The 15,142-nt window shown below is 52.8% G+C and overlaps 2 protein-coding genes across 2 annotated transcripts; both read left to right on the top strand.

The window, feature by feature from the left end:
* Positions 1 to 4,469: 4,469 nt before the first annotated feature.
* Positions 4,470 to 5,720, top strand: NECHADRAFT_33506 (uncharacterized protein; the record flags this gene model as incomplete). The annotated part of the gene is made up of 2 exons (XM_003046548.1): positions 4,470 to 4,911; positions 4,963 to 5,720. The coding sequence occupies 2 exons, from the start codon at positions 4,470 to 4,472 to the stop codon at positions 5,718 to 5,720; spliced, it is 1,200 nt and encodes a 399-aa protein (XP_003046594.1).
* Positions 5,721 to 6,528: 808 nt separating this feature from the next.
* Positions 6,529 to 10,284, top strand: NECHADRAFT_66440 (uncharacterized protein; the record flags this gene model as incomplete). The annotated part of the gene is made up of 3 exons (XM_003046547.1): positions 6,529 to 6,699; positions 6,749 to 9,534; positions 9,588 to 10,284. The coding sequence occupies 3 exons, from the start codon at positions 6,529 to 6,531 to the stop codon at positions 10,282 to 10,284; spliced, it is 3,654 nt and encodes a 1,217-aa protein (XP_003046593.1).
* Positions 10,285 to 15,142: the final 4,858 nt, after the last annotated feature.

The raw sequence follows: 15,142 nt of genomic DNA, 5'->3' as shown, positions 1-15,142 counted from the left end.
GATCTTGTATCTCAGTGTAGGTAAAAGTAAGAGTATTTTGTATCTTGATGAGTTTAATGTTGTATCTGCTTGAGGTTATTTTATTTTATTTTAGGTTCACTTTAGCCTAAAAAATAAACAGATATCGTTGAGGGCTCCTGAGGATAGACTCCTATCCATCTTGAGAGATTCCTGGATGCAGTGGAACAGCTGAGGTGCTCAAGGTCCAGCGTACAGGTACCTCCCTGCACAACACATGCCGTGCTCCATCAACGAGATCTTTATTAGGGCTAGCTCCACCTAACGTCCAACCCCCCACAACCGACCACCCCCCACAACCGACCACCCATTTTCCACCTTGCAACACCATTAGGCCACATCTTCAGACCGCGATTTCTTAACCAATATTGAAGCTATCGCCAAGCCGACTTTTGCATCGTTTTCGCCATGCCCGAATGGACCGAACAGAATATGCAAGATGCGTTACAGATGTACGCAGACGGCATTTCAATGAATAAGGCCGCCGACGCGTATGGGATACCGCGTTCTACCTTCAAGGGACGAATTCACGGCTGTAATCCGCGAAAAGAGCATAACGAGGCCCGGCAAAAGCTTACGCCACGGCAGGAAAGGAAGCTACGAGACTGGATTCTTATCCAGCACGACCTAGGCTGCCCTGTTTCTCACTCGCAAGTCAGAGACTTCGCCGGCAAGGTGGCTGTACGCAACGGCTTCAAAGATGGTGTCGGAAAACACTGGCTTGAGGGTTTTCTGACGCGTTTTTCAGACGTGAAGACACTCAAAGGCAAGAAGATTGACTCTGACCGCTATCACGGCGCTTCTACTGAACTAATTAAGGCCTTCTTTATGCTTCTGATGATGCCGCCCGTCAAGAAGATCAAGCAGAAGCATCGTTACAATGTGGACGAAGTCGGTATGATGGAAGGGATCGGACTCAACGGTCTTATTCTCGGTCGAGCAGAGAAGAAGTCAGCACTTTTGAAGCAGCCTGGTTCGAGGTCCTGGATTTCAATTCTCGAGTGTATCTCGGCGACGGGGAGAGTCTTGAAGCCCCTGGTGATCTTTAAAGGCAGATCAGTTCAACAACAATGGTTCCCTTATAACATCGACTTCCTTGAAGATTGGAACTTCACATGCTCTGAGAAAGGGTGGACGAATAACCAGATCGCGCTCCAATGGCTGCGTAATGTGTTTATCCCGGAGACGGCGCCCAAGGACCCCCGGGAACCACGACTCCTTATTCTTGACGGTCACGGCAGTCATATGACTGAGGAATTCCTCTTCGAGTGCTACGACAATAATATCTATCTTCTATTCCTCATCCCTCACTCTTCTCACGTCCTCCAGCCCCTTGACGTTGCCGTCTTTGGTCCTCTGAAGACCGCGTACCGTCGCCTTCTTTCCGACCTCTCCTCTATCGCAGACTCAACGCCAATTGGCAAGATAACCTTCCTCGTTAACTATCATAAGGCCCGGATCGAAGCAATCACCAAAGACAACATCATAGCAGGCTGGAAGGCTTCAGGATTGTGGCCAGTCAGCGTGGCCCGGGTCCTGATGAACCCGATGGTCACAGAGACACCTGAGAGGCCCAAAACGCCGCCTGCGCCTGCAGAAAGTCCTTCTGAATGTCCTCTAAAGACTCCTCGCTCAACGGCACAGGTGAAACGGGCACTTGATGTGATCTCCTTGACCTACGAGATCCCTCCGGTCGTGTCGCTGCTTATGAGGAAAATGGGGCATCATTGTGAGGATAATAGCGTCACATTGGAGATGCAGGCGAAGGAAATATCGATATTGAAGCATCAGAATGAAGAATTGAGACCAAAGAAGAGGAAAAAAGTCGTCTTTGACGGCAACGCTGAGTTTGCAAAGGTTCCTGCGATTAAGAAAGCTCGTGAGGCAATGCTTAAGATCGTACAGCCGCGCAGGACCGCCATGAGGGTTTCTAAGATAAAACAAGCTGATCTAGAGCATACATTCCATCTAAACCTTCACTAGTCAAAAAATCAGATCAATACGACTTCCCGTTGTTGGTTATTAATTGATCATCGCGATCGCATGACCTTGGTGTTGTTGTGGAAACAGGTGGTCGGTTGTGGGGGGTGGTCGGTTGTGGGGGGTTGGACGTTAGTTTGTTTCGGAGAAAAAGACAGGAACCGAAGGGAGACGCTCGAGCGTGGGTCGATTTAAACGCCTGCACGGCTGGCTGCCGTCCTAAATGCGGAACATACATGATCAGTGCTTTGCTTCTCTTGAGAGGGCCTCGACCTTCAGAGCTCATGGGTTCTTGGTAGTGCGATTCATTTATAGGTAGAGAACGGTAGATGATGGAGCTTTGACTACCTCAGCTGGCACTTCAACATGAAACGTCCAAGACTTCTCTCAGTGACAGCTGGCACCCGCCTTGCAAGCGAGCTGCGCGACCTTGAAAGATCCATTCTGCTTCCCTCAGAATCCTCTGCTCTATGCGTTGGATGCTTGTACCTCCGGAAAGATGGTCCCGCTGGGGGATCGACAACGGGGACCTCCGTGGCATGGACTGCTGCGACTGTGCAATTACACAAGACTATGCAGAAAGTTCCATTGTTCGACCATGTCACAGGGCGCTTGTTCGGGGATATCGTCTGGTTCAGGGTCAAGGCATTCTAGCGCCCGTCAGGTTTGGCGCCCAATATAGCAGCACTTTGGCCAAGTCTGGGCGAGGGAAATCCCCAGGGCTGCTCAGGGCGCTTGGATGACCCTCTCAAAGGCCAAGGTCTCTTATCGATTTGAACCCCAAAGACCGTGCTTCTCGCCATGCTATTCGTAGGTACAAGCTTGATGTTGGAGTCTCAGGTTTATGAGTGACCGCCAGGGCCTTCTCACAACTTCAAGCTAAAATTCCAAGATACAGAAAGAAGTTACAATCAAGGGGCGGTTAAGTTATGTTTTCGTACTAGCAAAGTACCCATCTAGTTTCCATATCTTGATGGCCAACTCAGTAAGCCCTCGACGGGAGTCTCGACTCTTCAGGATTGATCACACCGTCTTTTCCAAATCCTTCATCCTTCTGGGCTGTACCCTTCCAATGCCAACGTATAGACATTAACAGAGAGAGTATTGCAGATTTTACAACTGTCCAGCAACATCTGACGTGATGCGATCAGCAAGCCAAGTCAACTTCACTAACACTGCCATGCTGACCAACGAGGCTTTTCACATCTGAGTTGGCAATGAAAAACGCAGGATGGGATGATTCCGAAGCATGTCAAAGGGTATAGCACAGTCGCGATAAGAGATGCCCGTCCGAGGTTTTGGGCGAATGGCGCATAAGGATTGCTCAAGCTTGAAACACCAGACCCTGGACCCATTCCCATTGACAGCGCAACAGCAGGAAGAGGCGATGCCAATGCGACATGGTTCACACACACACACTCGCTGCGCATGACGTCTGAAAATTCGGTCTGCATGGGTTTGCTCCGGGCGTGATACCCGAGATCCTCCCCCCGAGAGACAACGCATCGATGCGCCTGGAGGTTTCAATGTATGCACAAGAGAAGATCTTGGGTCATGCTTCCATGAGTCTCGACCCAAAGGATCTCACCATGAAGAATGTCCCCGTGTTCTTAAAGAAACAGAACAAGGAACCGTCGAGTTGTAAAGCACCTCGACCTTGATCATGTACCTGCGTATCAGGTTCAGCAAGCGGCTTGCGCAGAAGCTGAAAAGCACGTGGCGACGAGTGGCACAGCGCCCGGCAAGGTAACGCCGACGAGATGGATTGGATGCAATGGAGGAGCATCAACCTGTGCCCTGAGGCTCTACGTGGAAGAACAGGGGACCGGATGGGCATCACAGGGGTCGCATAGGGTCCACATGGCAAAAATAGCTGCAGCTTCTCACTGCACGTAGCGCCAGGGGCATATCCATTTCTTCACTAACACCGGGCCTCGCCAAGCACGGCCAATGCCCAGGTTCTCGGCACCTCTTGAGTGTTAGCATGACAACTCAATCTCTCTCTGAAACACCACAGCCGCCCCATCACAGGTCAACGACCAGCTTCTCAGCGTCACATCTTCACCATCAGCTGCGCTCTTCTCCAATCACCGTTGCACGTCCGGCTCCGAAAAGAGTCCACACCCTGCTCCACCCCGGCATCATGGTACATCCGCCAACCCCTTGTTGGGGATGCTTAGGTTGTGCTCCCTCTTTGCTCCTATCTCCATGGTTCTGTGTTGGCGGCGAGACAGCTCAATAATGCAAGTCATGGGGAACCTGACGTGGGTCTTGCCATGGAGACATCCACCTGGCTGGGCGGGCAAAAGTTGGACTTGTATATAGTCTCCTTGGTTGTCCTGTCTTTTCAACAGTCACCATCGTGATTAACCCATCGAGCCCTGGGCCGAGTATATCAAGGTCACATCCTCCCTTTTCTTTCTCCCCAAACACTGCTCATTAGCAGTTTCCTTAATTTGTCTATATCCAAGATGCTTCACGGCTTTTCCTGGGGAGGGCTCGTCGCCCGAGCAAGTCTCCTTGCCTCATCCACAACACATCTCGGAGCTCGAGAGGTTGATACATACACCGAAAAGGCCTCGGTCGCTATTCAGAGGCTAAACGAAGACTGGTACAACGCTGCCACCGGAATCTGGGATGGCGCGTGGTGGAATAGTGGAAGTGCCATGGCGACACTCGCCGATTTCACCATGCTGAGGCTAGATGTGGCCAATCAGCTCAACCTTGGAGGAATTATGAGGACTACCTTTAATAATGCCCAGAAAACTCAGGTGAAAACACTCAAAACAATGACCAACGGGTTGGTTTTCTCTACATACTGCATCGATTCCGACTCGGGCTGCATGGCCAAGCGGGACTTTCTGGGCAAGCGCGGCTTTGATGATTTTATCAATGAGTTTTATGATGATGAAGGTAAGTTTACTGGACGGTTTTGAGGGATATAAAACTAATGAAGCAAAATAGGTTGGTGGGCGCTGGCTTGGATTCGGTGTCACGACGCCGCGGGCGATGCCGACTTCCTAGAAGCAGCAATTGACCTATTTAACGACATGGGAACGGGCGCGGGTACACCCTGCGGCGGTGGTATTTACTGGAACAAAGATCGAAAATATGTCAACGCCATTGCCAATGAGCTATACCTTTCCGTTGCGGCCTCTCTGGCGAGGCGAGTCCCCGGCAACACGACATATCTGGAGATTGCCAAGAAGCAGTGGAAATGGTTCGAGGCCAGCGGTATGATCAACAAGGACGGTCTCATTAACGATGGCCTGAACGGTTGCAAGAACAACGGCCTTCAGACATGGAGTTACAACCAGGGCGTCATCCTCGGTGGACTCGTCGAGCTTGCACTAGCAACTGGCGACGGGGCTCTTATCGAAAAGGCGCACCGAATCGCATACGCAGCGATCAAGGAACTGACCAACGACGACGGCATCCTCATCGAGACGGACGACTGCGAGCTCAAGGACGGCCACTGCGGCCGAGATGGACAACAGTTCAAGGGCATCTTTATTCGAAACATCCACTATCTACACAAGGCCTCGCCAAAGGATCTATATCGCAGACTGATCATTAAGAATGCAGACTCGATATGGAAGAACAACCGGAATAAGCGTAACCAGCTGGGTGTCGCCTGGACGGGTCCGTACGTCGATGCCACAGGGCCTTCACATAGCAGCGCCTTGGACGTTCTCGTGGCGGCTATTGGAGTTGCTCAGTGATAGATTCATGACTGATAATATGACGGATGGGATATGGGATAGGATCTGGGAGTTCTTTGATACCCTTGATAATGATGAATTTAATGTTTCTGTCTACTACGGTCCAACGTGCGAGCCCACAACTAGCCGTTCCCGCAACTGTCAATTTGAACGAGGTGCAATCATGATGGACTTACATGAGGACCTACATGACTGGTCTTGGGTCATAGAGGCCCAGTGCCCTACTCCATGAAGGTAAGTATAGGATGAATCGGTATGTGATCGTTTAGGATCCTCAGATTTGGGAAGGATATTTGGTATGTGAATCTCCCTCATATTAGGGTTAATGTTCTCATTGAGATATGTCATGACAATGGGCAATGATGCTAACATATCAGCAAAGAGATATTACACAAGGCAACAGTTTTAATGGTAATGTTAAAGGGGATAATTTGGAAGCCTGGTGTTAGAGACCTGGTGTCCCGGGTAGGTAGCTACAGTGTTGGCCTCTACATGCACTGTACAATCAACCACCACCACCTTATGAACAGCGGTTCATTGCATTCTTAAATATGATTAATATTTATACGAAACAAAGCTTCTCAGAGATTACGCTACCCAATCCAGATTTGTTAAGATAACACGTTGAATTGGATTGTTTGCTGAACAATTATCAATCATCACGCCTTGGACCCGCTTCTCCAGCATCACATTTCCCTTGGTGCCTAGAAGCTCCAACTCAGTCAGGAACACATCCTGAGCTGCACATACTCTCTCACAACCACAGAGAGAAAACACAAACTCGCCCCTTTGCGGCGTGGATACGACAATGGACGCACCAGAAGCCGACATTGACATCAAGCTGCAGAAGATCTCGGCCGATCTTCTCAGCGACTTTGACCGCTCCCTGCCCCAGTTTCTCTGGAAGCCGGATGGCCACGGCGGCACTCGAGTCCGCTCGCGGGTGCGCGCAAAGGAGACGTTTCGCCTGACTTCAGCTGTAAGACCCTTCCATAACTGACTAAAACCTGTCTGACGCTTCTATACAGCTTCTGGACCCCTTCCAGGAACTTCCTCAGTTGCTGGATCCGTATCTGCCCAAGTGGATTCCCCTCCTCGCGGAGGCGTTCCTCAAGCATCTGCAGACACGTCACCGTGGAAAGACGCTCTCGTCTCGTTCCAAGCTGTTGGTATCTGTAGAATTTGCAATCTGCAAGATTTTGTATACTTTTTGCAAGATTCGTGGCGAAAAGGTCATTGTTCGCTTCCTCAACGTCGAGGCCAAGTACCTTGAACTGCTGCTCCTTGCTATCGAGGAGTCGGAGCAGGCATCGGCAGATGAGGATTCTCTTGGAAAGTGGTCATGGGAGGAGCGCTATGTTGTTCTTCTTTGGCTTTCTCACCTTTTACTGGCACCTTTTGACCTTTCAACCATCTCCTCGGTTGACTTGCAAGATATCACGGCACCGGAAATCCCGGGTATGGTTTGGCCTGACAACCTTCCCGCCATTACTGTCCGGATGATCCCTCTGGCCATCAAGTACATCGGTACACCGGGAAAGGAGAGAGATGCTGCAAAGGCCCTCCTGGTTAGGATGGCCACACGACGCGATATGCAGCAACTCGGAGTCCTGGAGAGCCTTGTCAACTGGTCCCTGGCATCTCTACGCGTGCAGAAGGACCGGTCTCCGCAGACAACTTATTTTTACCTCGGAATCTTGTCCTTTCTTGCTGGAGTACTGCGCTCGTCGTCAGATACTTCCGACATGAACCCCTACTTGTCATCCATCTTCTATGCTATCCACGCTATAGCCACCGGCGAAAACGAGCTCTCAAAAACCATTGTTTCCTTTGCCCTGGCAAGGAAAATGATCCTCAAGGTCATCCGATCCGTTGTCGTGCTTCTGCTCCGCCAGACACCCCAGGATATGGCCAGCACTGAGATCACAGAGACGGCGATTGGGTATTTCCTCGACTGTGTAGCTGACAACGACACACCAGTGAGATTCGCAGCGAGCAAGTCTCTGAGCATCATCACTTTGAAGCTGGACCCTGAAATGGCCTCTCAAGTTGTCGAAGCCGTTCTTGAATCACTTAACCGAAACGTTCTCTGGACTAGACCAGCGGGAGGCAAGCCAGTCAGAGACCTTTCTGCTGTCAACAACCTTGAATGGCATGGTCTCATGCTTACACTTTCTCACCTACTCTATCGACGATCTCCACCGGCTGAACAACTCTCGGACATTGTCCATGCCCTTCTTCTAGGCCTATCTTTTGAGCAGAGGAGCATGTCTGGTGGTAGTATTGGCGCCAACGTGCGAGACGCAGCATGTTTCGGCATCTGGGCACTCGCCCGCCGATACGCAACCGATGAGCTCCTCGCAATCCCGACTCAGTCTGTCTTTGCCGCCAAGGCGCACCCTGCCACAAGCTCAATCCTTCAAGTCCTTGGAACCGAGCTTGTGGTAACCGCGTCTCTGGATCCTGCTGGAAATATCAGACGTGGTGCATCAGCAGCTCTGCAAGAGCTGGTCGGAAGACACCCGGATACAGTGAATCAGGGTATCTGGGTCGTCCAGACTGTTGATTACCACGCTGTTGCGCGACGCTCAAGGGCAGTTGAGGAGGTGGCCGTGAATGCGACCCGGTTGTCAAACCAGTATGGCGAGGCCATCATTGATACTCTGCTTGGGTGGAGAGGAATCGGTGACCTTGATGCCCTTTCCAGACGTGTTTCTGGCACAGCATTTGGTGTTGTAACCTTTGAATTGTCCGACACCAAGTCCGATGACCCCCTTGCTCGCTTCAGGGATTCAATTCGGCTTGTCACCGATCATCTCAAGACCCTTCAAGTTCGCCAGGTTGAAGAGCGACATGGTCTTCTACTGTGCTTCGCCGCAGTCTTGGACAAGTTTCCTGCCTTGGCTGCCACAGGCACAGTGAACCTTGACTCGTCACTGATTCATCAAATTCTCTCGACAGTTTCAACCGTGTTGGAGGACCTGCAGTCAACAGCTTACCGCAAACCAGAACTACTAGCTGAGGCTGCCAGTCGTCTCGTTGTCTCGACGTTGCCGATACTTCAGGTGGCACTTCTGGGCATCAAGTCGGAAGAAGCTCTTCGCCCTGGCCAAGAGCTTCTTCATCCCGATAACTCGTCTAGTTATCTGAGTCTTGTTTCTGCACTCGACTCGCGTGATAGCACTGCGGACGAGCATGTGTTGCGGCTCACCTCCTCACTACGATCTATTATTCCAACTTGGCTCAACCGCAACGAGCAAGAAACTGTTGAACCCGCCGCTGCCGCATCCCTTGTTCTTCTGATATTTAGTGGTCCAATAGAACGCAAGGCGATTCTGGATGAATGGGCTGAGACGGTCAAGCGCCGCCCTACAAGCCGAACTACAGTGCATGGCAATGGCTACTTCCATGCCCTCACCATTGCGCAGCCATTAGCCGAGCTATCCGAGGATGTCGCCTCCAAGGCACTACTGGAGCGTTGGGAGTGGGACACAGAGGTCGAATCGAGGGTTGCCATCCTGCAGAGCCTCACACAGAGCCGCGTTCTTCGAGATAAGCCCATGATTTTCCTCGATCTCATTGCCGAGGGACTCAATGATTACACTACCAATGCTCGGGGAGATGTTGGCTCGCATGTCCGTGTTCAAGCTCTGAAAGCAGTTAGAGCTCTATGGTCCAATCTGGACGGGGTAGTTGAATGGACAGGTGATTCTGTTCGGTCCCTCTTCTTCAGCACTCTTCGTCTCTCTGCGGAGAAGCTTGACCGCGTTCGTCCGGAAGCCCAGGCTGTCATTGCACTGGTCCTAAAAGAAGAGTATGTTCATGGAGTGAGATGGTTCCTACAGCAGTCTACTAACACCGTTCTAGGGATGCTACTAAATTCCGCGAACTCACATTCTCTTCAAAGACTTACTTTCAGAACCTATTGAACCTTCACGTTGGAGACCGTCTTCGACCCCTCCTTCACGATGTGGCCGAGGCAGACCTAAGCGCATGGATGACTGAGCTCATGGCTGGGTTCGTTACATCGGCCGATACGGGTAACGAAGATCTGGTCATCGCTAGCCGAGCCGCACTCTGCGACTTCTGTGAGACCAGTCAGGAGAACCTCGAGCTCGTCTGCCAGGCGCTGCTTCAGAATCTCAAGACCCGTCAGGGGCAGGACAGAGTCATTGTACCAACCCTCGAGATTACTGCCTTCCTCTTCCATGTGAAGCTCTTCCAGGGCAGTGGCGTCAATCTTCGCAGTCTATGCCTGCAGACCCAAAAGGCTGGCTACAAGACAGGCAACGTGCGCAAGCTCGAGGCAGTTATCAGGGTCTACAGCGGCGTGGCATCCATGGGTGACCAGGAGGGTGCGGATGCAGGCGTGCAGGAGGCTAGGAAACGGCTAGGTGCACTGTTGTATCATCCCTGGCCCAAAGTCAGGAGCATGGTGGTGGATGGGCTCTGGGGTCTCGTTGGGGATGAGGAAGAGGTTGGCGAGAGGCTGAAGGGTGTGGATTGGGGCCGGGCTGGAAAGGAGCAGATCAAGACGGCCATGGAAGAGCTGCGGTTGGTCTAGCGTGCTTGTAGATCATGGCCCGGCATGGCAGCTGAGGGTTTTGTTGAACAAGTCGAAGGATGTCGGCCTTGCAGCAACACAACGCAGAGTATGGTCCCTGATCGACCCGCCGTCACGGGGGTTAGAAGATCACAGCTGCCGCTGGAAATCCGGTATCTACCGATCGCAACAGTGACGTCCAACAAGTGTCAGCCTCGCACGGTTCACGGGTTGTAAGGGTCTATGAGACGCTGTGTCCGAGAGAGGAAGGTGAGTGATACGACGACAGCCACACGAATCTGCAAGTAAGCCTAAACGTGACGACGATCATCGGGCCTAGGACAGGGTGACAGGACATCCAGTGATGACGGATATGTTGGACGGTGGCTTGTGGGGAGATTGGGGTAGAGCAAAGCCACGAGGCCGCTAGCCAAGCCAGACTGATATCGACGACTTATCAACACTTGTTGGGAACCGGGTTGTGGGTGTTTGTTCGTGTCTCCTGAAGCTGATCGAGTCAGTCAAGACGTCCCGGTATCGGGTCCATGGCAATCTGGTTTGAGTTTTCGTCGTGTTTCTAGTCATGTTCTAGCCAAGCCTGGCCAAGCCATCTGCTGCTCCATCGCTTCGCTAGTGTGTTGCATGACAAGCTAATTATCCCTGGACGACCGTTGCGCACGCAATAAGGTGGCGGCCATGAGCAAAGAGGACGCGGGGAGGGAAAGTTTGTAGAAGCCCAGCTGCCAAGCTAGGCAAAGGCATGAATCATGTCGTGGGGGACGGTGACATGGCGAGGCAATGCGAAAGGAGTTGTTTATCTGCGACGGATCGCTCGGCTGAGCTGAGAAGCCAAAGCAGGAAAAAAGCTTCCGGAGGCTGAGATGGCGTTGGTCTAGAAAGCTTCCAGATGCTGAATATCGTCGAACTAGTGGACAGGATGGTAACCCAGTCGCCAGGCCTATCATAATGGCGAAACCTCCATCCAGCCTTCAATAATATTCAGAGTTAAGGGGTCGACATTGCTCTCCACCTCGCGTCCGCTGGCCAATGAATGAATGTCTGAGAGCAAGATGGCAACGAGCCTTGAATTCGAGCCTTGACCAGAGGGCGGTCACCAACTGACATGGTCGAAATGCCGGCATCGTAGACCACCATGCAGAGGCGTGGCGGACCAGGGCACAAAACTCCGTAGAGGATTGTGCAACAGGGAGCGGACAAGGTGGAATTCGCTAGCCATGTGCCTGGCTCTTTTGGGGACCGTAGACGCGCCGAAGGTAGCAAGGACATGTGGCTGATGGGATGGGATGGACGGGACGGGACATGAGCATCACGAGTACGCGCATGCCCCTCCTCTGCCTCGGCTGGGGTTTGGGGAGGCGGCACGACGAGACGAGGCAGAATGAATACGTGAACGAGCCGGTGATCGTGTCACAAAGACACCCTGCGTCGTAGTCCCAGGTGTTTGGTGCAAAGACCCAGCGAACATGGAACCGAGATGTATGAGCCTGAGCCTGAGCGCAACCTGGGTGCGTGCTGTAGAACGGAATCGGGCCGCGCAGCGATCCCCTCGAATTCGTTTGGAGGGTAAACTTCCAGGGCTGAGGGCATCACCTGTGTAGCGACGTACGGAGCACTGGAAAGCCTGAACTCTGTTAATCGACACGAGCACGGCTTCTCGGCCAGTAGCGGAAAGGCTTGGCACGGGTAGAGATTGGAGCTGTGGCAGGTCTGATATGACCCCCTGACTTGATATCAGACCAAAACCACACCTAGGATCATTGTTGGGAGTCGCATCGCATGTGCTTGGCTTCTTGATCAAACGGTAGCTCTCTGCGCTGCGGGCGCCAGTCGACGGGAACGATGGAGACGAGGCACAAGCGCAGTCCAGGCACAGACAGGCCGCAGGTGAATCGCCATCAGGTGCAGCCCAAGGAATCCACCCAAGAGATAGGACAGATGCGTGCATCGTGAGGTGTGGAGATGGGCGCAGATAAGAGAGGGGCGAAAACCCATTTGGGCGGGAAGCTATGATTAAGTGGTGATACGTAAGAATCCAAGACCCTCGTTAGGATCGTTTTTCGACATGTCGTGTGAAGGGGTCATTGTGGGATGAGGCGTTGATGCTGCTGCTACTTCTGTTTCTGGAGGGTGTGTTTCCTAAAAACTCAGGTACCAAGTTTCGATGTTGGTGATGGAAGGAGCAACGAGAGGACCTGCCCGTTTCAAGGAGAACTCAATATGGTCTATCCCAACTTGCACAATCAATCATTCTCCCTCCAAACAACATCCTCTTTAAGCTCCCACCTGTTACCGATAGAACAAGCTCCCACCCAGCAGATCAGTCCCAGCAGAACGGTTGGACGGGGGGCGGGTGACGTCTGGAGCAGCCACTCGGGAGCATACGCGGTACGGCTTGGAGGCGCTTCTGGGACATGACAGCCGAGACGAGTTGCTCAATCAAGGGACCGGGCTTGCTCAGGGCAACTTGGATGAATCCCAAAGGATCAAGGTACGACGTTAACCAGGGAAAAGAAACTGGGCTGTCTGCTTGGCTCACATTCAGAGGCGGGCAGTACGACATTGTCGCGTGATGTAATGGGCCCTGTTGAAGGGATCCCTGCTGCACGTTTGGACCTGGGGGGAATGCCCGCCTCGCATTGGACGCTTGATTTCTGGCAGTGTCTTTGTTCTAGCCATCTCAAGCCATCGAACCAGCAAACGGGCATTCCCCCCACCGTCGCCTGTGTTGGAAGGCTAGGACAAGTTTCAAGCCGTGAACCATGATGAAAGACATCGTTGTCCAACGACGGCTGACAAGCAACAGAAGAGATAGATACGGAGTACTGTAACAAACCATATGGCCAAGTCTGACGGCGTAACATGGCACGCGATAGCCCAGCCTTGCCGAGACTACGCAAACAAAAACCCAAAAAGAAAAAGCTCATCTGATGCTCGAACCGAATGGGATAGCGAAACCTCGAAATTCACCGCGGCAGTCTCTCGGAACACCAGACATGATAATCAATTTTCCGGCGCACTCCAACAGCCATCGGCCACTTCCGCCTTGACAGGTGAAGAAGCCTACAAGATTCCCTCAGTTATCGGTGCAGCATCTCAGCCATCCTGGTCCAGCCCAAGCAAAAGGCCTCAGTGACGGATCTCGAGTCGGCCAATCCCCGGCGATTGAAAACTCAGGCCCCGGTCATTACTATCTCTCGGCATCCGGGGGGTCGGCTACGGAACCGCACCGCCCACCGAGAGGCAGCCACAACGGGGCAGCTATCAGGTACATTGCCTGGTACAAGAGGGTTGAGTGGCAAATCACCAGTTTCCCTCTCCTCTCCAAACGGCGTTTGGGTATCTGCATGACCCGTTCCAGGTACCCCGGACCCTCACCAGGCCTGACTCGCCCTGTCGCCTGCGCCCAGAGCTGCAATCAGTAACCCCCGTTCAAATTTGAAGCAGCAGAGGGAAACCCTGAAAAGATGGGGGCCACGAGCTTCCAGCGTCAGTCAAACCGTGCTGTCGGCACTCTTGATTCCACAGCAATTTGGGTGCCAGTCTCACTTGGCGCAGAGACACACTTTGACGCGCGGAATGTGATCGACATGGCGCCGAGATCTCTTCAACGCAACGGTTTCTTCAAGTAAATGGCGCTACGGTAGTCCAAGACCATAGCTAGAACGCCCACGTCGCTTCGCCCTGCCCCCCCTCGTTGACAGGTCCCCGGCCCCTGCCCGAGGTTTGGTTTTCGTCAACTTGACCTGCTGAAGCTAAAGGACTCCAGTGGCTGTTGTGATTATCTTGCAAGTGTCTATGTATTCATTGCTGTACTATGTCCTAGGACCGCGCGGCTCCAACAGCCGCCGCCAGTGTTGTTCAATCAGACACATGTCGGTGTGAAGAGTGAGCCTAGCTATCTTTGAAGGTTCTTTAGACTTCCGGGTCACCGAGCTTATCTTTTTCCTGACTAGGCAGGCTATGCTGGGGATGTGCAGACCGTCAATGTCTAGACACGGATGCCGTGTCTTGGGACATCTCCTGATCCGATCCTCGCAGCAAAGGTGGCTTTTGTTCGCTCTTTGCCTGCTGCTCACCGTCGACGGTCGTGTCAACGCAACGCCTCATGGCTGAGCGAGCCGCCGAATCACCAAAGTAGCGTGCCCCCAGGTCGTGCGAGTCCCGCGACCCCAAGACCCCAAGCGCGCTAAGCCAACAATATCTTCACCAGGACTCGTTGGTCTAGTCCCGGTGGAGCACGGAGCAGAGGCAATGGATGGGTTGCTCTTGGATGCCCTGGCCTCTCACTCCCCATCCTTGGCCCTCCCCACAGGCCCAGTCAGTGGGTGGTGGCCAACCCAACGCCCAAGACACCCTCTCCAGAGCCTGCAGCACAGGGCCACAGATGACGGACGGGGCTCCAGGTCTTGGGTGACGGGCGTTGTCGTCTGTGTGCAACTCGAGGACTCGACCGTCGACGCTACTGTGCCCTCCGGATAGACAACCGGGTCGAGTCGATTCGCCCACACTCCTCGCCTCCGCAATATCTTGGGGACCAGCCGCACCTTGTCCGCATCCACTCTTGGACACTCCCACTCATCTCTTATCTCACCCTCTCAACTCTCTCCTACATTCATTCTTCTTTGACATCCTCTTGAGCCTTGTCTACAGCCTTCTGCCTCACTCCTTGACCGACCGCGAGACGATTGACCGGCGCGAACCATCACCTTGGCCCCTTGCCACTCGCAGAATCAAGTTGACCATCCCGGATCGACCATCTTCGCGAATGCGTCCTCAACGACTCTCGCTACCCAGTCTTTGACCTCGACCTTGACGGCAATCTTGTCCTAACCCCCATTGTCCGTGCACCGATCTATCG

This window comes from Fusarium vanettenii (genome assembly GCF_000151355.1).
Source record: "Fusarium vanettenii 77-13-4 chromosome 2 genomic scaffold NECHAsca_18_chr2_1_0, whole genome shotgun sequence".
In the NCBI taxonomy this organism is placed as follows: domain Eukaryota; kingdom Fungi; phylum Ascomycota; class Sordariomycetes; order Hypocreales; family Nectriaceae; genus Fusarium; species Fusarium vanettenii.
Note: the sequence above shows the minus strand (reverse complement) of the source record. Positions and strands in the feature narration are given on the sequence as shown.